This window comes from Syzygium oleosum, unplaced genomic scaffold (genome assembly GCF_021117445.2).
Source record: "Syzygium oleosum isolate NSW1041296 unplaced genomic scaffold, Sole_v2.1 Sole_v2.31, whole genome shotgun sequence".
Classification (NCBI taxonomy): Eukaryota; Viridiplantae; Streptophyta; class Magnoliopsida; order Myrtales; family Myrtaceae; genus Syzygium; species Syzygium oleosum.
The window spans coordinates 2,952,296-2,977,093 of NW_026607515.1; the positions used below are offsets into that span (position 1 = coordinate 2,952,296).

At 41.0% G+C, this 24,798-nt stretch overlaps 2 protein-coding genes and 1 long non-coding RNA gene across 8 annotated transcripts; 2 read left to right on the plus strand and 1 right to left on the minus strand.

Annotated features, from left to right (window-relative positions):
- Nucleotides 1-285: 285 nt before the first annotated feature.
- Nucleotides 286-7,883, minus strand: LOC115683085 (uncharacterized). Of its 4 annotated transcripts, XR_008814767.1 has the most exons (15): nt 7,448-7,883; nt 5,929-6,062; nt 5,669-5,821; nt 5,477-5,588; nt 5,055-5,345; nt 4,613-4,842; nt 4,373-4,462; nt 2,410-2,665; nt 2,147-2,259; nt 1,908-2,006; nt 1,556-1,603; nt 1,311-1,421; nt 1,105-1,195; nt 566-1,005; nt 286-517 (listed from the first exon to the last, which is right to left on the minus strand). XR_008814767.1 is itself a non-coding variant. In XM_030607499.2 (14 exons), exons 1-14 carry the CDS (start codon nt 7,728-7,730, stop codon nt 902-904), a joined length of 2,115 nt encoding a protein of 704 aa, XP_030463359.1. In that variant the 5' UTR covers nt 7,731-7,883; the 3' UTR covers nt 286-901. The 4 variants fall into 4 exon arrangements, 3 of the variants coding, with proteins under 3 accessions (XP_030463359.1, XP_030463358.1, XP_056160251.1); XM_030607499.2 differs by having other exon boundaries at nt 286-1,005; XM_030607498.2 differs by having other exon boundaries at nt 286-1,005; nt 4,613-4,826; nt 5,042-5,345.
- Nucleotides 7,884-13,740: 5,857 nt separating this feature from the next.
- LOC115665166 (protein EXORDIUM-like 3) lies at nt 13,741-15,508 on the plus strand. Of its 3 annotated transcripts, none has more exons than XM_056304121.1 (2): nt 13,741-14,901; nt 15,107-15,508. In XM_056304121.1, the coding sequence occupies exons 1-2, from the start codon at nt 13,751-13,753 to the stop codon at nt 15,123-15,125; spliced, it is 1,170 nt and encodes a 389-aa protein (XP_056160096.1). In that variant the 5' UTR covers nt 13,741-13,750; the 3' UTR covers nt 15,126-15,508. The 3 variants fall into 3 exon arrangements, with proteins under 3 accessions (XP_056160096.1, XP_056160098.1, XP_056160097.1); XM_056304123.1 differs by having other exon boundaries at nt 13,742-14,914; nt 15,083-15,508; XM_056304122.1 differs by having other exon boundaries at nt 13,742-14,914.
- Nucleotides 15,509-21,008: 5,500 nt separating this feature from the next.
- LOC130135367 (uncharacterized) lies at nt 21,009-21,710 on the plus strand. Its single transcript, XR_008814779.1, has 2 exons — nt 21,009-21,115; nt 21,343-21,710. It is a non-coding gene; the product is annotated as an uncharacterized LOC130135367 (long non-coding RNA).
- The last annotated feature ends 3,088 nt before the right edge of the window (nt 21,711-24,798 follow it).

Sequence of the window (24,798 nt, forward strand, 5' to 3'; positions counted from 1 at the left end):
TTTCCCTCTGCTCACGCACAGAACCCAAACAGGACTCATTACTCCTTGCACGGTCTAGTATATTTTGCATAGAATTGATCAATGATTTTAGTAGTTTAACGATCAAGTCCAAGAGACGTCTAGGCCCACTCCCCGACTTCATCAGGAAACCAAAAATAATTGTACAGTTCCATAGAATTGATCAATGATTTTAATAGTTTAACAATCAACTAAATTTCTTTTACGTGTTGTTGCTGGGGAGAGAGAGAGAGAGAGAGAGAGAGAGAGAGAGAGAGAGGATCATCGTTTTCATAGACTAATTAAGTAAACTGCTCACTACTTGTCGTGATCTTCAAACAAGAGTGACCCACTAATAGTTGGCTGATGGAGAAACTCTCTGAAATAATCGGTGCATCGGTCATTAAGGCCACATCAGGGAAGCATTGCTTACCACTACCACAGAGTAGATTAATGAAGTCATCATCCGAGTCGGACTTCAGGACACTGAGCGAGTCAAACCATGCTTCTCGGCGTATTCCTGGATACGATCCCTCTTTGAACAAAGAGCAAAACTTTCGCATCTAACGTCTCACTTCAATGCTTATTGATGGTTGGCACCATCAACTCTCCCGGGCCCTGCATGACCTTTCGCCTTTCAAATAATAAACCCATGATTGTCCTGCGCAAGCCTGAGCCAAGCCGATCAGTTCATGCCTAAACCTTGTTACACTTCAAACTGAGTTCTACACCTTTTGCAAATGGGCTCGAGCCATTCTAAGGCCCAACGTCAGGTCTTCTCTAACACCAAGCTTACAATTTTGGGTACCCTCCACCAAACGACAGGCCTAACATACTCAATTTAACAATTACCAGGAATAATTGACTTGTAGGCACATTTAATATTTATCCGCAAGATAACTTACTACTGACAGCTTTCGAAGTGATGGAGTTTATCTTCAACCTCTACTATCCATTCACATAGAATGGAATTCACTAGTTCTGGAACCTCATCATGGGGACAATGGCCTGAATCATCAATAAAATAAGAAGAAAAAAGAGGTACATCAGGGACTGGATAGATGGAAGTTCCAAAATTAAGTTGAATGAACAAAGAATATTCATCACCAGCATCGATTTCCCTGGTCAAGATTCCCACGCAATGTTCGTTGAGCATAGCCAGCTTACACTTGGAGTTGGTGATCGGATCTTCCATGCCCTTTAGCATAAGATAGCATTATCAGTCTTTTTTTTGCTAGAGAAGATAGCAATATCAGTCAACAATTCAAGCTTCGAGGAATATAAAGGATTCTTCTTTAAAAAGAAGTACGTACCTGGACAACTAAGATCTTTCCATTAAATCCTTTCAAGAGAAAATTTAGAGGAATGGAAAGGTTAATACTGAAGATGCTTTCCAGAACAACTAGCACCCCAGGATCATATGACTTGATGCGTCAAGGTAATCCACAGAATTTTCACGTCTCATTTCTACAGCAGGTCAACATTGCTGACATTTGCATGTTGGTTGCAAATATCAACTACTACAGCAAGCATGATAAGCACATGCACAAAAGGATACTGATCTAAGCATCTCATTGATAAGCCACTCGTCAGCCCGCTCTGTTTTCTGCAGCACATTCAGTAATATTAAGCACTGAACATTTTCTACGAAGGAAAAACTATAAAACCTATCAACTTTTCCCTCACTTGGACTCTGCATCTGGAGGTTTAAAAGAAGACACAATTTGCACCCTCTATTTCCATACTTCAACCCCAAGGTATGAATTATACATTTCTTTGAAAAGAAGTTAATGCAAAGTGAGGGTAAGATGGAGTTGGGAATGATTCAAATTACTTTCCCTCTATGAAAGAAAAAAGGAAAGAGAGAGCAACACATTGACTTCTAAAAGTAAAAGTATTGTGAATATTACCACGGGGTAGCAATTCCTCACAATCTGTCCTATACTTAATCTCAGGTAAAACAAAAGGAGACGAGCCCCCAACCATGTAGCTCCTGAAGTCTGTCTTTCCTGATTAATTTCAATAATGTAAGGCGTCAGTGCAGCCTCATACCAACAGATTCTCCAATGATAGATTTAACAATAATACAAAATATAAATTCAACACAATCCAGTGTAGAACGCATTTAACAGGCGCAAGATGATCTTACTTTAGGCAATGGAATAGAAGAATATCTTGGAACTACATCGCCTGCACCGTTCATGAGAACCACAGACTTCACTAAAGTAGGCCAAAGGCTGGCAAATATTGCAGCAACATAGCCTAGAAAGCATGAATGGGGTAAGAGAAACCAGAAGAAAAAAGCCAACAGGAGAAAGTAGCTTGAGTTTAGTAGAGACATCAGATTTGATTAAAACGGCAAGCATCGGAAAGGTAAGATGCTGGGAGGAGTGAATGAGATGAGAGACGTACCGCCAATTGAGTTTCCCACCAGATGCATTGGTTCACCAACAACTTCAATGACAAAATCTCTCAGCAATTCAGCCCACATTAGTTCTGTATAAACAATATTAGGCTTTTCTGATCTACCAAATCCCAAGAGAGTGATGGCCCAAACTCGGTTGCCGCCATCAGATATACCACCTAAGTTGTCACGGAAGTGCTCCAGAAAGGCACCAAAACCATGCACCAAAAGGACCGCAGGTCCTTTATCACCAACAACGGTGTACTGAAAGAGAAACAGTTAACAGAGGGAAAATTGGAAGCAAGATCTTGCAGCAACTTTTGTAAGTTTCCGCTAAAGATCGCACCTTCAGCGTAAAAAAACTCACGTTCCTCTTTTAGACATTTGGGCAGTGGACATTAGTGGCAATTACAAACTTTTGCTGCTAAAAAACCAACATTTGCAGCAATAAAACTGCTACCAAAACTCGCTGCTAATTCCTGTATTAGTAGCAAACATAAGTTGGCTGCTAACAATTCAAGACATCGTTTCTCCACTGTTCTTGTAAACAGAATTATACATTTTTTTTGGTCGAAAAACAGAATTATACGGTAAGATAACATAAATGTGGGTGGTTACACATCGAGACTTAAACATTCTATTAGCAATTATCCATCTTTTGTGACTTCTGAAATTTCTAACAACTTAATTATATGTCTCAGTCCAACTTATTATAAACCAAAAGTTGTTGTTTGACTTCCATGAAAATAATATAACAATTGGGTTTTAAAAATTATAAAAAAAGCGTACATTACTTCATATAATTTGAAAATGATCTGAACAATTGTAATTTTCTTCCCCACTTAGTTGGATAACGCTTAATTGTTCTTTTTGCTTTTATTGTATAGGTTTTCTTAATTTTCATAAGTACCGTTCCTTGCAAGTAAGCATTGATTTTTGCATAAACCATATATTGGATATTTACAATTATTGTCTGGTTTTCCTGATAATTATCGAATGTATCTCAAAACTAAAATTATTTCAATTTTCTTATCAAGATGATATAAATCTATAACTAACAAATAAACCTTGATCGACATTGGATGCATTGTCTAACATAATCTTATACTTTTAATGAGATTCAATCACCCGAAAATTTATCTAAATGATGAACTGTTATGATCAACACAAAAAAAGAAAAGAAGAAAAACTACTGATTAAAAAAGAAAATCTCTAGCCTGACAAGGCTCTTTTTTTATTTTTGACAAAATCAAAGCTTGAATGAATCAAACAAAAGAAAACAACATCCATCTTTGATATAATTAAAGCTTTATAAAATTATAACTCAATATGAGGACAAAATTTTTCAGAGTATTTGTTTAATTCAAGTGATGATTGTCCCTGCGCTTTTTCTTTATCGTCCCTTAATGTATGTTCCCTTTTCTATGCAGCATGATCTTTTAAAAACTTTTTGTTAGCCAAAAGAGATAATAGTAGCATGTTTGAAAACGATAAGCACCCTCCCCACAAATTTTCCATTCTGCTTTTTAATTGTCAAACTCCTGACTCTATCCTTCTCCTAAAATCTCTCTCTCTCCCCCATCATCCTTTTCTCAAATGGTCCCTACTCCAATGCCATGACTTTCAACTTAGAGATGGCTTTTGTGCTCCAATCAAATCTCCTATATGGCACCGAAACCTCTGTGTATAGCCATGGACGACTCACAATGGATCACTTTCTCTGCCGCTAAGTAATTAATCACCTTCCTGTACAAAAGCCATTTTTTGTTGCTAAATATCATTAGCAGTGACAAGCTAGCAGCCACTCCAAACAAGTTCTCTATTATCAGCAAGTCTGTTGCTGCCAATTGTCAAGTTTGTTGGTAACAGATGTTATTACATTTTGCTTTCTAAAAGAAGAAGCAACTGAAGGAACCTCCAAACTATGATTTATGAGTGGAACAAGTACAGTTAAGATAGTTTGCTAGCTACCTGAATCAAGTGCCCCTTCCATCTCCATATCCTAACAGAATGCATCCCTTCGTTGATCTTTTGATTTCTCAATGCCATAACCCAGTACCACTGCATTGAAATCCAATCCTATGTCAGTAATTCCTCATACTGCCCAATAAAGAAAGAAACACCACTGAGAGAATAGGCTGAACAAGTTGAAAATTCTTAGTTGTATATAGCCATTGATGCAAATCAGCCACTTGTAGATTCAAATAGTACCTCCATTGAACACACAGCGTCAACTGCTGCAGCAACAGTGGACGCTGAATATCCAAAAGGAGATAAAAATCCAGCATTCCTTTCTTTCTCATACTTGATAGCTTCATAATAGACTCTTCTTCTCGACAAGATGCCAAGACTAAGTGCAGGACCAAAAAGAGCATAAAAGGATGCTCCCTCTCGACTTTCAGCCTCACGTATCCTCTCATGCACCCTGCCAAAATGTGAAGCTAAAAGGATATTATTTCCCACTGCATGACCAAATCGTAATAATTCTATAAACACCACAACAAACTAACTCTGATTTGCTTTTGTACAAATTTGAAATCCTCTGTGATGCTCATGCTAGCATTCACCTTAGTTGACATAATTGACAAGCTAGACAGCATCAAACCACATAGATAAATGGTGACAGAATGCATGACCTACTCCTGCCAGTCACCTCGAGCTGTTCCTTCCAAGTATCTCAGGTATGCAGCCAATGCATTTAATACAGCAAGTGTCCCACCTCCAACAATCTTTCCACTTTGTGTAACAAAAACAGAGTTCTCCACTCTTTTCCTGTAGGCATGGTTTGACCGAAAATCACCCTTAATGGAAGTCTCAGACCTAGAAATAGCCTTCTGCAGTATGGTCTCAGCTGATGTCTCCTTCAGAGAAGTCCAGCTCCTTTTTAATTTATACTTGTTTCCATTGATGAATTCCTTCAGATAGTCATACGTCGGGAGATGACCTGCTTTAATCATTACCTATAAATTAAATGCTATTTTGGAAAGTTGACAAGAACTTACGCATGGCACCCATTAATAACACTTATAATCTACAAAATCAGCATGAGACATCTAAGGCAACATGGGAACTTACCCCAATCCAAGTTCATTTGAGCGGCAGGAACTGCTGGGCACAAGAATGGAGAAACTAGGGGAATTTCACGCTTTTTTAAGTCCTCGTGAGATAAAGGCAAATCCTCAGGGTTCTAAGACATCAAGATGCATGAAAAATTACATGGAAGAATTTGAGGACAATGTGAATTTGAGCAAAGAAAAAAGCAACAACCTCAAGATCATAAAAAGGAGTCCGCCACAGTTCAACATCCCGGTTTCTCTCAAGATGAGAAGTTACTTTGGCGAAGGTCTCCCTCACAGCACTTATTGTCCTCATCATGTCGTATTCCACCTCCTCTTCCGTGAGCAAACAGGTAGCATTAACCTATTCCAATCCTCGGTGATGAAATTTAAAAATGTGAGTTGAGTGCTAGAGACCTTCCTAGTACCTGAGCTCTAAATGACATTTGAATGAATGAATCTAATGAATACCTCTTTAACAAGCTCTTGAATGACTTTCTCTGCACTGCCATATCTGATCAACAAATCGGAACCGTGCTCCCTCAAAGAATATTTCAAGTCGCTCAAAGCATGTAGTAGAAGTTCTAGCATTTCATCCGAGAAACCTACAAATGATTGTTGCAAAGGTAGAAATCTAGTTCAGAGAGAAGCAAAGCTATCCAACCAATATGTCAATCTAGATTAGAGTCTTGTAGCATACGTTGCAACCAACTCTGTCCTTTTAGATAGTTCAGACGAACATAGCAACATGAAATATAAATGAGGAAAATATCATACATGAAAAAGAGATTGTTATGAAAATTTAGAAGTAATCCAACTCCTCATGCCATTCAATCAATCGCAAAATGCGAATGTATGACCATTCGAGCAAAGGTGGTTCTTAATGGAAAACAAACTTACCACAGCAATATGCATGTAAAGCAGTCTTGCATTCAGTATGCTTCTAACTAGTTTCTCTTTTTTAGGCCAATTTGGCAAATATTTCTACATATAATTATTAAATTAAAAGATCCATAGCTAAGCCTATAATCGAACTCACTGGAGAGTAAGGAGAGGAACAACATTCCGGTACTTAATCTAGAGTAATAGAATTAAGTTATAGATTTGACTCCTCGCTACAGGCGAAGCACTCTAGAAGTAACACGGACATCGAACAAACTGACCACTTTTGTAAGTACGATTCAACCAACTTCAGTCCAGGTCTAACTAATTTTCTCTTTCTTAGGCCGATTTGGCAAATTTTGCTATATCAAATTATAAAATAACAATACCATAGCTAAACCTGTAATTGAACTCACTGGAGAGTAAGCAGTGCTTGAAGCCATGAAGAGGAACAACATTCGGGTATTAAGTCTAGAATAATAAATATGACCGCTTCATACAGGCGAGGCACTCTTTCAATTACACGGACGTGGAACAAATTGACAACGTTTATAAGTGACAATCAACCTGCTCCAAATAGAACTCTTTTTCTTCAGCGGACTCAGTGAAACTTTCTATATCTCAAATCAAAATACGAATCGGCAAACCTCCAATTGAGCAACCAGAAAGAAGGCAACATATGAAGAAGTTAGAGACTACAAAAAGAACACTGCCACCAATTCCGGAGTAAACAACTCGACTTCCTAATACGGTTGAGGCACCCCAAAAATTACACGAAGCACGGAAGAATATGACTTCAGTGAAAATCAATTAGACACATTGTTTCGTGCAATAGTTTCTGCACCTCAAATCATACTAAGGGAGCAGCAAACCTACACCAGGACTCAGTTTGCCACGATCAAAGATGCGGAGAAAAACAACTCTGGCATCGATGCTAGGGTTAAGACATTGACTACAGGCAAGGCACTCTAGAAATCAAAAGTATGCGGAACAATCTCATGACAACGGCAAATTCAAAACCAATCCTCCTAGCAGATGGACGAAAAATGTTTTCCGCAGCAGCGGGAATCGCAATTCGAAAGTAGAGCGAAAGGTGACACGAACTTACGAGAAAGCAATCGGTGATCGAAGACGTAGAGAGGGACAACACTCTGGTACCGAGACGCCGCCACGATGCCAGGGTGATCGTCGACGCGAAGGTCGTGCTTGTACCAGAGAATCGCCACGCCATTTCTCTCGTCTCGCTCCGTCGCCGTCGCCGTCGCCGTCGCCGCCCCCGCGGCGGAGGAAGAGGCGGAGAAGCGAAAGCGGCATGGATGCCGAAGCGAGAGATCAGAGCTGCGGGAGAGAAAACGGATGGAGAGAGGATGCGGAGATAGGAAGAGAGCCATAGGAGGAGGAGAGAGAGGATGGCGGAATGGACAAAACGTCCATCTAAATTGGCCTGAACTGAAGTGAGATTGTGGTGGAGAGAGAGAGAGAAGAATTCTGTGGAGGAGACGAAGTCCAGGGGAAACGATGCCTAGCGATGAAGACGCTCGTCTTAAGTCTGACGTGGCTATCAAGAATCACCTAGGAAGGGGTGAACAAGTGATCTAAATAAATTCTTTATCAATTTAAAGCGGAAGTAAAAGATCAAGAATAAAGTCTGAACAACAAGCAGATTCTGATCAGATTTTGTGATAAATATTCTTATGAGCAGTATAAACAATATAATAAGAGATTAGAGATGGAGAAAAGCGCATACAAACAGGTTATAGTGGTTGGCTTAGATCAGCTCTACGTCCACTCTCCCACGTGACGACGCCTCTTCCTTGGATTCCACTAATCAAATCAATGAGAAGTTACAGCAAGTTGTACTGCTTAAACCCAAGCACTTCTCCCCGAAGTTGGTGCTGCTTATACCAAGCCGATAGATTACACTATCTCACACCTAAGCACACACTTATAACACTGTCTATACCTCTCAAATGATTACACGTTTAAGCTCACGAAAGACAAGAGATTGAATCGGAGTATGCTCAGACTTTGGACTTGTTGATTCTTGATTTCGTTCTCTACCTTCTGCTCCTTGTTGATCTCCTTTTATACCCCTCCACTTCCAAACTAGCCGTTGGACAGTCTTCAGAGGATCATCTTCCAATATTCATCTTTGGACAGATTCGTATAAAATTGATTGAGTAGCCGTTGATTGATAAAATCTGAATCCCGCTGATTCTGGTCGCCCATACAATCAGAATCTTGGTTTCCATAAGTAGATATTTATCCGTTGTAATGCATACTTGTCGTAATGTTTGATTGTCAATCAATTTGATTGAGTTTGAGACAATCAAAACTTTCCTTCTGTGAAATTCATACCAGATCACTAGCTGTTATTTTTCGTTCTGAGTTCTGCGTCTGCATCTGAATAATTTCAGCGTCTGAAGAAATTCTGCGTCTGAACTTTCTCGTTCTGAGTCTGAATCTCTTTTGCTTGAAGTTCTTTCACAATCTGAACACGAACTAGATCAAGATTGACATATGCTTTTCTTCCAAAAACAACTTCCTGAATCAAAATACTTCAAAGCATTTATCAGACTTACAAAACACTCATGGATAGTTTTATTAACTTCAAAATCTATTGGGAATTTTCCTTAACAGAGTCATCATGGAGTTCGTTAGGGCTCCTGGTCTTCGCTGTTTCTGCATTCCCCTGATTTTGTATCTCTCGCGTTAGAGTTCTCTTGGTGTTGTCTTCCTTACGTCTTTTGTTGACCCATGTTTTGTTGACTTGACACCATTGTTGTTATTGGCGTTAACTACCTTGAAATGAAGTAAAATGCGGACAATTAAGCTAAACCTATTTTTGAAGTTGGTGTTCACCGTTGTGACAAGAAGAAAAAGAAGAAGAAGTAGTTGGTATCCACCGGTCGAGAAGATATTAAGTAGATCAGTCTTGTCACGTAAGCCGTGCGTCACTCTATTCATTGTTTGCCAAGTATCCGTGATGGGTTGTCGGATTTTGGCCTGTTTCTCTCTCCTTCCCTCCCTATTGATCCACTCTCTCCTTCTCCCTTCGACCCTCTCCATCTCTGCACGTCCCAAAAGTTCCACAGAAAGTTCACCTGTCCTCTCCGTCACCTAAGCCCGACCTTTGTGCCTCCCCACCGTCCCGACCAGCAGAGTTGCCAGCGCTGACCAAACCAGCCAAATATGGCCGAACGACACCAGCGACGGCCATGGACGAGCGTCGCTTGTGAGCCGCTTGTCCAAACCTGGATTTGGAGAACTTTAGATTTGACCTCGCCCGCCTCAATCTTCAAACGCCGACCAGATCTAGCCATACGATATTGACGACAGCCATGGACAAGTGTTGGCGTAGCTCGCGAGCCTGGCTCATCCATGACCGCTGACGCAGTTGTCCATGGATGGCTGATGAGCTGCTATCCACAGCCACGAGCGTCGTCCATTGCGCAAAACGGAAAAAGAAAAACGAAGAAAACAAAGAAAAAAGAGAGAGAAATGAAGGAGATAGAAAAAAAATCTAATAAGTGGACCTCACTCGAACATGTGGCGAGCAATGAACGGAATGACACATGACCTACGTGATAAGACAGACCTACTTAATATTTTCTCTCACCTCTAAAGTTATAATCTTATTCATTTATTGTAAATTAATCAATTGTTGAGTAACTCGACAAAGTGAAGGGCTCCTAAAGTACAATTGACTGCAAGGATTGTATTAAAATTTCACGTAAAAATTTAAGATAAAATTAATAAAATTAAAAAAATTTAGAATTGAATTGATCGTACATGCAATAAATTTTGAATTGATCCATTTTTTCAACATTCGTCAGCAGGAAGAAGTATTGCTTCTACTTTTCTTAGGAAATGATCACGTTAGATTCGCATTAAATCTTGTTGTACTTCTTTGTTGTGATCCACACTACCATTATTCTACCACCGGTAATCATGGAAGATATAAACAAATGTACAGAGACGAGCAATCCATGATTGAAACACACTTTTCCACCGAAAAATGGAGTGGCGTTTATTTATATTTAGTAGGAAATTCCATGCGATTTCGTATTTGTGCCTATGGTGCATTTGCATAGCTAAACAGGTCCAATTTGATTAAATTATTAATTAAAATTAAATTATCCTACTAGAAGAGTTATGACAAAACAAAAACAAAAAAACGTACTAGAAGAGTAGTATTTTCTAAGACTAAAAAAAGCATACCCATATTTTTCAACTAAAAGTTGTGTCATGGACCAAAATTAGATGATTTCATACATGCAGCTTTTGATTTATCGGCTTGACTTAATCTCATCGAGATTCAGAGTTCTGGTAGCCTATCCGCCGGTCGCTCCTTGAACGAAGTATCCATTTTCCCACATAAATGCACTTCACGTTCTGCGTTACAAATAGTAGCCGGAGCATGGTGAGTCTAGATACTAGATAAACGACCCTTTCTTAAATATCAATTTGTCACAATTACAATTTGTAGAAATCTATCAGTGTAAAGTCGTATCCCCCCGTCTTCGTCCAACTTATAAATATCATCCATTCAAATAGTCGGCGGATGCACAATGATAAATCGAGAGCAACAAGCTAAAGAATTTCGAGAAACATCTTAGATTAATGGACGGCCTACATGAATTTCAAAGTTAATATCTTCAAAAGAACATAGTTCATGATAATAAAAAAAAAAAAAAACGATGGAATAGGATACCCAGTGGCATAGGCCCCTACCAGCCTTCCTTGGGTAAACCATGTGTGAACCTCTCTCTCGAAAAGGAGCTCATTTCTTTGGTTCACGCGTGCACGTATAAAATGGAGGATTGTGTCCGAACTTGGAGCAAAAAGAAGCAAAGAGCTGTCTTTTTCTAAGTTCTTGCTTACTTCTTGACTTCCTTCTCTCTCTCCATTCCCATCAACTCTAAATAAGCAGACACTCCATCATGACATAAGCGCAATGGGCGGCTTTTGCGCCCGAAGGTTCTTTAATTTTGGGGATAACTTTGGCTAAATATGTAATTTAATCCCTTGACTTTTAATTTGTTCAATATAGTCCTTGAACTTTTGTCTAATATTCAATGTGGTCCCTAAAATTTTAATTTATTCAATGTGATTCTTATATTTTTTGTATATATTCAATATAGTCCCTGAACTATATGAAAATATTCAATGTAATCCCTGAACTTGAATTAATGGAAGGACTAGATTGAACATTTTCATATAGTTCAAGGACTAAATTGAACATGTACCAAAATTTTACGAATGACATTGAACAAATTAAAAGTTCATGAATCACATTACACATTGGGCCAAAGTTTAGGGACTGTTTGTGTTATTTTCCCTTAATTTTTCTCTCTTCTGAAAAGGGTAAAAAAAATGACTCATAAATTTAGCATGCCATACTGCTGACCGATAATTGGTGGCGATTCCAGTTTTATGCAGTTTGACAAGAACATTTGTCTCTGAGGTTTGGTTGAGGTAATCGCAGATTTTCTAATTCAACGTCGACGGATAACTTTTTGATGACTAACAAACTTGGCAATTTGCCCCTTTATTAGGTTGGGCGCTACGGGGTCAACTAGAAAAATTAGAACATTTGTCTCTGAGGTTTGGTCGAGGTAATCGTGAAGTTTTTTTTAACGACGGATTACTTTTTGATTAATGGGAGAGTTGATTTTGGTTGAGCCAGCGAAACGAATCTGTAATTATATGTGTACGTTCAACCAAAAAGGGGAATGTACACCCAGATAATTAACACATGCATCTGTTCCCCCCCCAAAGAAGAAATAGAGCACATACATCTGTTTAGATCACAACCACCATTTGATATGCCATCATGTCATACACATGTCCGTTTCCATGCGACGACACGGGCTACGTCAAGCTTTCACAAAGGAAGGCAGTAAATGACGGTCATTTGTTCTTTGTCTAGCTAAAGATGGGAATTTACAGTACAGCATAGGCCTACTTTAGGACCAGTGGAATTGTACGTAAAATGAGATTCTCTGCTCACGAACTGCACAAGCGTGAAGCATGCTTTGAGTTGAGCGTATCGCGATGGAGAAGCCCCTCCGGGTGTTGGTCATACTAGCTGAGATAGCCATGTTCATTTTCACTATATTTGTAGCTCCTACTGTATATAATACCACGAATATCTAATCATTATTAGTATCGTGTAATAGGATCAATGAGAGATTCTTAGATAATAACTACCAGATGATCATGCACTTGAAAATTTGTGGAATGAGATGATCACTGCTATTTATGTATATGATGTAGGCATATCCAGCATCAGTTGACAGTTTTCAACTAGCTAGAAGCGAAAAGGCACAACCTCGAACTATTTTCTTGTCAAGGAGGGTATCTTTAGTTGTAGAGAGAAAGTAAACCAATTAGAATTATGTAAACTATGTACCGCAGAATCAAAATAACAGAGATTTCATGCAACAAGCAGAATAATCACTAGAAGAAGTACCGAATTTCGAACAAAAAAAAATTACTGAATTACTATTGCATTGCTAAGTAACAAACAAAGACGATGATTAAGAATGCAATCCATTAATTATCATGGTTCATCATGCATGATGCTGCACCATAGGATATCAGAAACACGTCCGGATGCACGACCTATGCTGCGGTGGGCAGCTGATGAACATTAAAACTATAGTTGTTTGTGCCATGCGAGTGACAAGTCGGCAGTGTTGGTCCATCGGTCATGCATATGATATGCAGGGTAGGCGCAACACAATTTCGTGGGTACGACGACCCAATGATGCATTTCTCTTTCTAGGTATTGCCTGGACAACGACAATGTTATGCTTGAATGTTTGTTTGGACCACATCTTGGACATATACTCGGTCCCTCCAGCATTCTATATGCTGAGATTGAGATTGAGTTTGAGATTGTGAAGCATCTTTCCTTTCGACGTTGCACTCTCTTGGCCATCTCCAGCTACCCCAGTTGGATCTCTTCCTCTGGTTATACTAGTCACTTAATGAATCTATTCTGTAGAGAAAAGCAAAATCTAGAGCTCCACTCAAACAATCAATTGATACGATCAAAGAACATCCACCAGATTCCCACGTCCACGATCATCATTGTCCGTGACTCGATTGGCCCCCACCTCCGTCCCTCCATATGTTCACTTTTGAAAGCAATCGGTCTCTCCTCGGTTGCCCCCACGAAGCCTTGCTCCAAATTTCATAAATAAATTTGATTGATCCACAAAATTAAAAAAAAAAATTGAGTGTTAAATTGATATGATCAATTAAATTGCACATTTACATTCCGTGAAATTACTTACTGTACTTTGTATTAGTCTTACATTGCTCTCATAGTAATAAGTCCTCAACATGATAGGCATTTTCCTCTCATCACTTTGCATTCTTTTAAAATAAGACTCAATGTCAAATGCATCTCCATATATTTCATTATATAAACAGGCCATCTACCCCTCCACATCACAGGGGGGCAGTTTCTCTCGCTGCCATACCATACCACACTCACTGTCTCCGTCGCACGCCAAACCAGCACGCTAGGATGCGCCGCGCCACCACCGTCAGGTGCCTGCTCGTCTGCGGCGCTCTTCTCCTGCTTCTCCGTACAACCCCGGCCGTAGCATGGCGTCCCTGGCCCCACCAGAGAACTGGCCACTCTGATCTCATCCTGGGCGGCTCCAAGAAATACGAGGGCTCGTCGGAGCTCGTCCACCTGAAGTACCACATGGGCCCCATCCTCACGGCCAACGTCACCGTCTACCCCATCTGGTATGGCACGTGGCGCAAGGCCCAGAAGAAGATCATCCGCGAGTTCATCAGCTCGATCTCGGCCCTCCGTCCCAAGCGCCCCTCGGTGTCCGGGTGGTGGAGGACCGTCCGGCTGTACACCGACCAGACCGGCGCGAACACGTCTCGCTCGGTCCGGCTCGGGGAGGAGAAGTCCGACCGGTTCTACTCCCACGGCAAGTCGCTGACGAGGCTCTCCGTGCAGTCCGTGATAAAGAGCGCCGTCACGGCCCGCACGCGCCCGCTCGCGACCAACCCCAGGGGTGGGCTCTACCTGGTGCTGACGGCGGACGACGTGTACGTCCAGGATTTCTGCGACAACGTGTGCGGGTTCCACTACTTCACGTTCCCTTCGATCGTGGGGTTCACCCTCCCGTACGCGTGGGTGGGCAACAGCGCGAAGCTCTGCCCGGGCGTGTGCGCCTACCCGTTCGCCGTGCCGGAGTACATGCCCGGGTGGAAGCCGCTGAAGCCGCCGAACGGCGACGTGGGGGTGGACGGGATGGTGAGCGTGATTGGCCACGAGATCGCCGAGCTGGCGACGAACCCGCTGGTGAACGCCTGGTACGCCGGTCAGGACCCGAGCTTCCCTGTGGAGATTGCGGACCTCTGCGAGGGCATTTACGGAACTGGGGGCGGTGGGTCCTACACGGGGCAGATGATGGAGGGCCCGGATGGGGACACGTACAACATGAACGGGAACAGGAGGAGGTTCCTGGTCCAGTGGGTGTGGAACCATGTGGTCGGATATTGCACTGGCCCTAATGCGCTCGATCAGTGAGCTTCCGTTGTAATAGACCGCCTTCTCTTTTCATCGTCTTTCTCTTTTGGCTGTTTTCTTCTGCTTTATGTGCTGTTCTTTTTCGTTTTGATTTTCTCTGAGTATCTAGTTATGGTAGTTATTGTTGAATATGTTGAAAAAGAAGCTGATCATTGGCTCTGTGTCGTGTACAAACAGATAGTTATACTTCAGCATTTGCAGGTTTGCAGGTCGCCGATGAATGACCGAATGGTTCGCCAATTGTCGTTCGCTTGTTTACAAGATAGTTTCTCCTATCGAGAAGAGCTATGATCTTCTCCATAATCAACCTGGTCGGGACACTGCAGGGGACCCATTTGCTTGTCCTTCTCTCGTTTTAAATTTTAACGTTGGTCATTTAGCTTAGTGTGGGGTTTGAGAGTCGAGGTTCTATGATGTCTCCCTCCTTGTCGTTTTGGGAGTGCCCAAGTGGAGCCGTTTTGGCTTTTGCCAAATGCATGATTGCATCGGGGGCACAAATACAAAATCGCATGAAATTTCCTACTAGATGTAAACGAACGCCACTCCATTTTTCGGTGGAAAAGTGTAACTTCATCATGGGTCCAAGATCCCATGAGTCCAAAAGTTGCTGCTACTGCTCCCAATGACTTTCAGCGTGGAAAATTTTGAGGATGATTTGTTTGCTCGTCCCTGTACAACGGGAGACATAGTGGTAGAATAATGGTGGGTGTGCATCAAAAGGAATTCAATCAGATCTGGGGTCTTTTCCTACCCAAAGAAACCAAAGAAAGGAAGCAATTGTTGCTATAAATCAATGACAACGTTGCGATCACTTAACCCACTTACTGAAATGAACTTAATCATGAAAAACAAATTATCTGTAAATTATATAATAACATATAAAATAATGGAACAACATAAGTAATTTCTTTAAAATTCTACAACGATTCTTTATGCCACAGTTAAAATTATTACATCAGAAGCTTTTGTGTTAATAAAGAACATTCTTTTTTGGCTTACACGGTCTGGAAAAATCTTATATAATATATATAGCTAACAAAAAGTAAAATTTGAAGCTTTTAACTAGTAAAAATCCAAACACTTGAAGGAGGAAATCCATAGCTTGGTTCGGTTTAGGGAAAAGTACAAAAAAAAAACCATAACAATTCAATCTTAAATTTTTCAATTGAACCAATTTAGTCATAAACATTTTCAATTTGTGTCGATTGAGTCCGTCAGGCCAATTTTTGCTGGAAATCGCTGACATTAATATGTGGCATGGCCTGTGCTGACATGGAAATTTTTTAAAATTTTTTCTTAGCAATTATACAAAAGGCTTCCCTCAGTTTGTGTTTTTATTATCCAGATTACCAAAAGAAGTAGATATTTTTTACTTTATGACGTGGATAGAGATTAAAATTTTGCCTTGCATGAACAAATGCATACAGATTACCTTTTACTGGCTTCCTTTCTTCCATTTGGTTCCCGAGAACAATTAACCTACTGAATTATAAACGAAATCATCATTCCCTTTTGTTAATTTTGCTTGATGCCATGGAATTAGGCCGTCCAACGGTGGGTGGGGTTGAAAACGATCCGACAGAAATGTGGTCGAGTAGCTTGTGGGAATGAATGGTAGACAATGATAACTTCATAAACAGTTGACTAGCTTAGGCTTCTATTGGGGAAGTTTTTATGATTTATTATCATGATTTATCTATGTATGAAATCATCTAATTTTGGTCTGAAACACAACTATTAATTGAATTTATAGATATGCTTTATTAGGTCTAGATATCAAATGTCCCTCGGCGGGATAAGGACACTGGGAGTGTCATAACTTTCGTACGGTGTTCACTTGAGTGCCACAACTTTTTTTTTGCTCACTTGAGTGCCACATCAGAGTAAAATAGATTATTTGAGTGCCACTTCCGGCGAAAATAGATCACTTGAGTGCTATTTCTGGCAAATGAGCTGATGTGGATTTTTTAATTAATTTTCCATCCAACGTGGATTTTTTAAATGTTATTTTATTTTATTTTATTTTATTGATTGTTTTAAAAGTTTCTTTTTTTATCTTTTTCTTTCTTATTATTTTTTTTTCAAGGTTGGCGAGGGTCGCCGGTGACCCTCACCGGCAGCCGCCTCGCCTGCGGCGGCGAAGGCTCTCACCAAATCCGGCGAGGTCACCTTGTCCGCGGCCACGAACGCCCTTGGCGAGGCCATGGCGGCCTCACTGGCCGCGAGCTTGGCGGCGAAGGCTCTCACCAGATCCAGCAAGGCCGCCTCACCCGCAGCGGCGAAGGCTCTCGCCAGATCCAGCGAGGCCGCCTTGCCCACGGCCGCAAAAGCCCTTGGCGAGGCCGTGATGGCCTCGCCGGCGCGGGCGAGGTGGCGAAGGCCTCGCCAGATCTGGCGAGGCTGCCTCGCCCGTGGCGGTGAAGGCTTTCGCCAGATCTGACGAGGCCGCCTTGTCCGCGGCCGGTGAGACGGCCTTTAAGGCCTCACCCGAGGCCTTCACGGCCAAGGGCATGGCGGCCCTCGCCCAATCTAGGCAAGGCCTTCACAACTGGCGAGAGTCGTCGGTGGCCCTTGCCGGCATTGAAAAAAAATTTGCAAAAATAAAAAAATTAATAATAAAAAAACTCAAACATTCAAAAAAATATTAAAATATTGTCCACGTCAGCTCCGGCGAAGCCACGTCAGATTTTCCGGCTGTCAAATGGCATTTGGCACTCAAGTGATCACTTTTTCAAATTTTTAGCAATCAAGTGAGCCAAAAAAAAGTTATGGCACTCAAGTGAGCACCATACAAAAGTTAAGACACTCCTAGTGTCATTATCCCTCCCTCAGCAGATTTGTTGTTTCAATTACTGGCTTCCTTTCTGGTCCTCCTTGGATACCAAGAATAAACTTTGTGAATTAAAAACCCTGTCAACATGTCCTTTTGTTAATCGTGCTTGATTCCACAGAATGAAGGGGAATGAACATCTGATCTTGAAGGGAAAAGGCATTTTATTACCTTATTCTCATTGACACACGAAGGAGGTGACAATGGATGATAGCCAAGGGCAACTGTTCTGTTTCAACTTTAGAAGGAAGTCTATTAACTTGCTTTCTCTTATAGTAACATACACGTGAAAATTTGAAGCATTTATCAAAGTGTTACCAAATGCAGTGAATTAGAAATTTATTACTATACCCTTCCTTACATTTGTTATTCTGTTTTCCTTTTATTTTAGTTCATTGCCTCAAGGTTCTTGCCGAATTAAGATCCTGAAGACCTCCCTCTAGGCCTCTCGTGTTCCTATATATTCTGATAATCACACCCAAGTCTTCACCTTCACCTTCACCTTCGCCTTCGCCTTCTTTGCCTGTCAATCAAATAGCAGAAAACAAACAAAACATGAAGAGGATCTCCACTTGCCTGGTGCTTCTGCTTGTTCTCTTCCTAATTGCTGGTAAACTGTAGTCCCATCTCAGAACCGGCAACCGATCACTTTTTTTTTCCACTATTTGATGCCATTTTTTCGTGTTCCCCACTACTTTTTTAGTAAAAGATCTTAGTAAAAGGACCCTAACTATATGCTGATATATCTTCTACGATAAACAAAAATAAAAAAGCAAATTTATAATTGCAGATCGAAAACAATAAACAAAGCCCATCATTCATCGAGAGATATGAATTATTTTGCAGCCATGAATGATCAGTAAAGATCCTCAAATTGAAAAGACGAACTAAAAAACGTATTTTACTTAGGGTTTAGTTCACATTTACTAATTTTTTTGAAGAAATAAAAAAAAAAGTATATATAGTCAGTCCGGTCTGATCGGTCCGATTCCCTTTGGAATCAAAAATCGCACTGTCTGGATACCACTTTCACTTTTAGAAACCGGGAACCAGACTGACACTCCTGAGAACTAGACCCAACCGGCCTGTCCGATCTGGGCAGTTTCCGGTTTGGGCGATCCGTTTTGAACATACCTACTTTATGCCCCCACCAAAATCTTGCAATAGCAGCATCTACATCCATTACACCATTTTTTTTTTGGGGGAGAATTTAAAGCACGGCATAGAATATGTAGGAATGGTACAAGCGACAGCCCTTGCTGCAGGTGACAAAAGGAGTGCTTTCCTACCAGGATTTTGTCCTCTACTGTCTTCAGTGCTTCTACCTTTGATCTCCACCACAAAGTGGGGAAACCGAGGTACTTCCCAGGGTTAGAAACCATAGTGAGGAATGTAAATTGATATGGATGACAAAACTCAAATTGGTTTATGAAATCTTCCCATTTCTAAATCAGTAGTTGCTCAAAGTAAATTATTCCCCAAGATACTCTTCTCCCACTGATAGACATATCTTGAGAACCGGATCGGTGGGAACCTATCCGGTTCCAAGTTCCAGGTTCTAGATTTCAAGTTCCAAGTTATAAGGTATGCATGATAGATTCCAGGTTCTAAAAATTGAGAAACATATTTCAACGGATAAGTTCCACATTTTAGATAGGTGGAACGTGGAACTTAGAACCTGCAACAAGCTTTTGTGTTTTTCTTAGTCTGTGTTTTCACATGATCCTGCGGTGTTCTATGGTATCCGATGATAAGTATATAAAATGAAATTACTAGTTTAAGCTTCCATTTTATAACTGAGACTTTTATTTTGTTAATATTTTCATATTTTTTGTATATCTAAATATAATTTGTGATCAGTGAATTATAGCAGCAAGTGGTGGTCATAAAAAGTGATGTTTAACTGCAATCGTTTGATTAATAATACAGGTGGAACCTAAAAGCGACCCTAGAACCTGTGATAGAGTAGATTCCAGGTTCCAAAGTATACAAGGTAGGTTCCAAGTTCCAAGTTATGCATGGTAGGTTCCAGATTCCAAAAATGAAGAATTTGTTCCAACGAATAGATTCCAAGTTTCATGTGGAACCTATATGGAACCACTTGGAATCTACCTTAAACCTAGAACCGCTCACCCCTAATATTCCTAACTTTGTCACCTTACATAGGGAAATTAGGAGTAATTAAAAAAGAGAATGACACGACATAGAATGTGTGTTTTGGGTGTGCACTCAATGCACTCAAAATTTTCGCCTAGTTCTGATACTAAGATAAGAATATTGGGAAGAGAGAATTGTGCATCTTGTATATTATGAGTTATTTCATAGTCTTGACAAGATGACTACATAAGGTAAGAGCACATTACTTATAATATGTAGTATGAAAAGAGATATTTATACAATCTCGATAGATTTGGAGAACCAAGGGAGTTATGGAGAATTTCTAGATATTTTTTGACTCCCACAATGAATAACAATCATATAGAGTACTTCCCTCAATAGATTTTTTTTTTCAATTAACAAAAAGATTAGACTTTTTACCTTTATAAGGTGCATAGAGCAATTACGTTTTCACCGTTATCTCAAAAGTTTAAGTCAATGAGAGTTATGAGTTCTCACGTGTGTGAACTATCCTTCTGCCATTTGTTGGGAGTACGTAGCAGAAACCCGATACCTTCACCCGGGAGATCGCCAAGAGGAAGCCCAAATTCGAGCCCTTGAACATATCTAGTTGGACTCACCTTCATTCAAAAGCTTAAGCTAATTAGTTATAGGCCAACTAAAATATATTAACAGTTCCACACCACACAAATTCTCCAATATGGGACTTTTGAACACAAATCACACATAAAACTCAACAAGAATAAACCTTGTGAAATGAAACCGCTACAATCATTTTCTTTTGTTAATCATGCTTGTTACAATAGAATGGAGGAGGGAATGAGCATCAAAGTTTGAAAGGAGAAAGTGATTTTTTACGTTATCTTCATTAACACACCAAGGAGGTGGGAATGGATGATAGTCAACGATTTCATAAATAGCAGTTATTCTATTATTAAAGTTTTAGAAGGAAATCTTAAATGCTAAGTTCATTTCGTAAATCTATTAATTTGCTTACTTTTATAGTAATAATTTAAAGCATATATCAAAGTGTTACAAATACAGTGAATTAGGAATTAATTACTATTCCCATCTTTTTATTTTTCAATCTGATTTCGTTCCATCTTTGTTCATTGCCTCTCGTACTCCTATATATTCTGATAATCACACCCTCCTCTACACCTTCACCTTCCTCTCCTTTCAACGAAATAGCAGAAAACAAACAAACATGAAGAGAATCTCCATTTGTTCTGTGCTCCTGCTCGTTCTCTTCCTGATTGCTGGTAAACAGCAATCTCTCCTATTTTAATGTTTACATATATATACATATCAACTATCCGTTTTGTGGTCTCTGCGTATGTTGTTAGACCGCCTACCACGGCTAAGTAAATGGGCTGATTATAAGCAAAAGAAAGAAGGAAAAGGCAAAACGGTGTCTGAAGAGAATGGCTTTGATCTATACTTGGCTAAAAGATTGAGGAAAGAGTTAAACAGATTTGAGTGCATGCAGGTAATGGAAGCATGATGGCACGGGGGTCGCGCACAATGGAGCCGGGGCGGGTCTTCTGCGATAAGGAGTATCTCACCACTCCAGGGGCATGCACCAATCAGAAGTGTTTGGCCGAGTGTAGGACCGCGTACGGCAGTTCGGCTAGTGGATTTTGTAAGTCGGAGAAAGGCCCGAACGATGTCTGCGACTGTCATTACCCTTGCTAGTCCTAGAGCCGTCCCATAACCGCCCAATAAGCGGCATATTATGTGCTGCATATGCTTTGCAGTTGTTGAATCCCAACATCTTATGTACCTACTGACTACTATTTAGCCGATATGCTCACAAATAACAATCTGAAATAGGGTTTGCGCCGATTTCATCTACAACATTTCTCCTTCAATCAGTACACATAATAGCCGAATAATTAACAAAAAAGTCTTAAACCTATTGCAATTGGACTACCAGCTGTCCTACGTGATATCGCCAGCGCTAACATGGACAAATTTTAATAATATATTTTTAATAAATTTTTTTCTTTTTTCTTTTTCTTTCTTTTTTCCTTCTTCAATTGAGTCGACGGCCTCCTCAATGGCTGGCCACCAGCAACGGCTGACCTCGCCAGCCGAGCGAGGCTCGCCTCACAAGGGCGAGGTCACCCAAGGCTGGTGAGGGCCGACCTCGCCTACCGCAAGTGAGGCTTGATAGAGGCTAGCCTCACCCATCACCATCTTCATCGACTTCTCTCGCGTCATGCTCTTCAACGATCTCCCTCAATCTGCCATCTCCGACAAAAGCCCACCTTCATCGCCGACAATAATCCCCACAAGGACATCAACATCGCCTTCTTCAATCTCCCCTTCAATCTCACTAGCCTCTGTCTAGCCTCACCCGAAGCGAGCGAGGCCGACCCTTGTCGACCACTAGTAAGGCTCGACCTCGCCGAATCCAGCGAAGGCAAGTTTCGTCGATGGCTGGCCATCAAGGAGATAGATAATTGCAGGGAAAATTGTCAAATCAGTCCTAAACCTATTGTACGGCGGCCAATTCAGTCCTAAACCTTTTAAATTCTTGCCAATTGAGTCCTTCCGGCCAATTTTGGTCGACCGGCACTGACGTGGCCGCCCGCCGGCGTCGACCGTCCGGTCAACGCTGACGTGGCAATTTTTAATTATTTTTTTTTCAATTTTTTAATCTTTTTTCTGCTTTCTCCCCTCTAGCCGGCCCGGCGGCCGGCCAGAGGGGAGGGCCGGCGAGGCCTCTGGCGAAGCTCGCCCCGCCGGCCACCGGCGAGGGCAAGCCTCGCCGGCCCCCGGGCCGGGCGAGGCGAGGCGAGGTCGAGCCTCGCCAGATCCGGGCGAGGCTCGACCTCGCCGTCGCGACCCAGCTCGACCTCGCCTCGCCTCGCCTCACCTCGCCCGGGTCGCGACGGCGAGGCGAGGTGAGGCGAGGTCGAGCCTCGCCGTCGCTTGGGCGACGGCGAGGTAGAGCCTCGCCAGATCCGGGCGAGGCTCGACCTCGCCGTCGCGACCTGTGCGACGGTGAGGCGAGGCGAGGTCGAGCCCTTCCGTGGGCCGGCGGGGTGAGCTTCGCCAAAGGCCTCGCCTGCCCTCCCCTCTGGCCGGCCGCCGGTTGCCGGACCAGCCAGTGGGGAGAAAGCAGAAAAAAAAAAAAAGATTAAAAAATTGAAAAAAAATAATAATTAAAATTGCCACGTCAGCGTTAACCGGACGGCCGACGCCGGCCGGCGGCCACGTCAACGCCGGCCGGTCAAAATTGGTCGAAAGGACTCAATTAGCAAGAATTTAAAAGGTTTAGGACTGAATTGGCAAACTTAAAAAGTTTAGGACTGAATTGGCCGCCGTACAATAGGTTTAGGACTGATTTGACAATTTTCCCGACAATTGCATATGAAGAAGGAAAAAGAAAAAAAAAACAAAGAAAAATTAATAAATAGATAAATAATTCGAAAAATTATTAAAAAATTATTCACATCGACGCCGACCGTGCCACGTAGAATGGTTGGCGTTCGTGTCAGCGATTTCCGATCAAAATTGGTTGGATGGACTGAATTGGCACAAATACAAAAGGTTTAGGATTCAATTGGCAAGAAAAAAAAGGTTTAGGACTGAAATAACACAATCGCAATAGGTTTAAAACTTTTTTGGTAATTCTCCCCATAATAGCTTTTCTTCCATACCATGCATTTGATGGACCGTCATCAAACAAATATCTAAGAAATTACTTACTAATATACAAGGCTACGTAAGAGAGATACGAAACCCAGGGATTTAAATATATCCTGTCCACTTAATAAAGCCGGATACTAAGAAATGCAAACGAGTTACAACAACATGTGCCAAACCTTATAAGAGAAAGCAAACATGATCATTCGGTTTTGTGATTTCAAAAAGTATAATGATTCAACTCTTTCGCCACTTTCATGAAATTTCAACGTAAACAAGAATTATGGAGGAAAACGAGTTTCAACTCTCTTACTACTTTGACTTTTGACGTGAACCAGAGAGCTACGGAGGTTCGCTCTCTCACCAAATTTCGTGTTTGTTATTCGAGAAAAATAGTTTTTACACTGACAATATAAGAATCATATTCACATTTATCCCACCTCCTCATAGAATATTTTCATCCGGGCCATATCTCCTTATATCTGACTTTATCATATCTAACTTTAATCCTGGCCTCAAAACGATAGTTGCACGTACGCAGCTTCAATTGATCAGCGGGGTGCCAAGTTAGCGCCACTATTCTTCAGTACGAGCAAAAAGTTCGAAATTGAATACAAGTGTTCTGTTAAGTCAAGTATAAACAGAAGAAAAAAAGTCAAGCAAAAAAAGGCCTAAGAAAAAATAGATAATGACATTGCAAGTCCTAAGATTTTGGTCGATACTTAAGCTGTGTGTGTTTGTCAATACTATTATATCTGAATTTTTAGTGAAACGTAACCTATACCACTTTTCAAGACTGAATACTACATGTTAAAAGGAACTTGGTATGATTTTTTTTCAGTCCCGGGTGTGTGTTATACAAACGAGATCCACACGTATGATTTTCTCCTTCAATAGTTAGTTCGAATAAAATTAGTGTCCATTTCAATAAATCAACTCTACTCAACAGAAGAGTGATATTACAAACAGAAATAAAGTTCATGGACCTAATTGAACCATCGAGATCGAAATTATACATTTGATCAATTTCCAAAGACCTAAAAGAATGAATTCAAAGTTCAAAAATGACATTGTAAGTTAAACAAAAGTTCAGGAAGCAGTGGGGATTTTATCCCAACAAAAAACGAGGCCTACATCCGATGAACTGCATATCAGAAACTTCAGTCATGAATTTCATCATTAGAGAGCTGATAAAAGAAGTTCGGAGTCGAGTTCACTTCAAGTTACACGGAATTTTCAAGCCAAGTAAATGAAATAAATCAAAACATTAAGACGCTGCCCCCCAGTAATA

Coding starts and splice junctions, on each gene's coding strand:
- LOC115683085 (XM_030607499.2), bottom strand. CDS start 7,730: ATGGCTCTCTTCCTATCTCCGCATCCTCTCTCCATCCGTTTTCTCTCC. Junction 6,063..7,447: donor CGATCACCGATTGCTTTCTC/GTAAGTTCGTGT, acceptor AATCATTTGTAG/GTTTCTCGGATGAAATGCTA. Junction 5,589..5,668: donor CTCCTTTTTATGATCTTGAG/GTTGTTGCTTTT, acceptor TTGATGTCTTAG/AACCCTGAGGATTTGCCTTT.
- LOC115665166 (XM_056304121.1), top strand. CDS start 13,751: ATGCATCTCCATATATTTCATTATATAAACAGGCCATCTACCCCTCCA.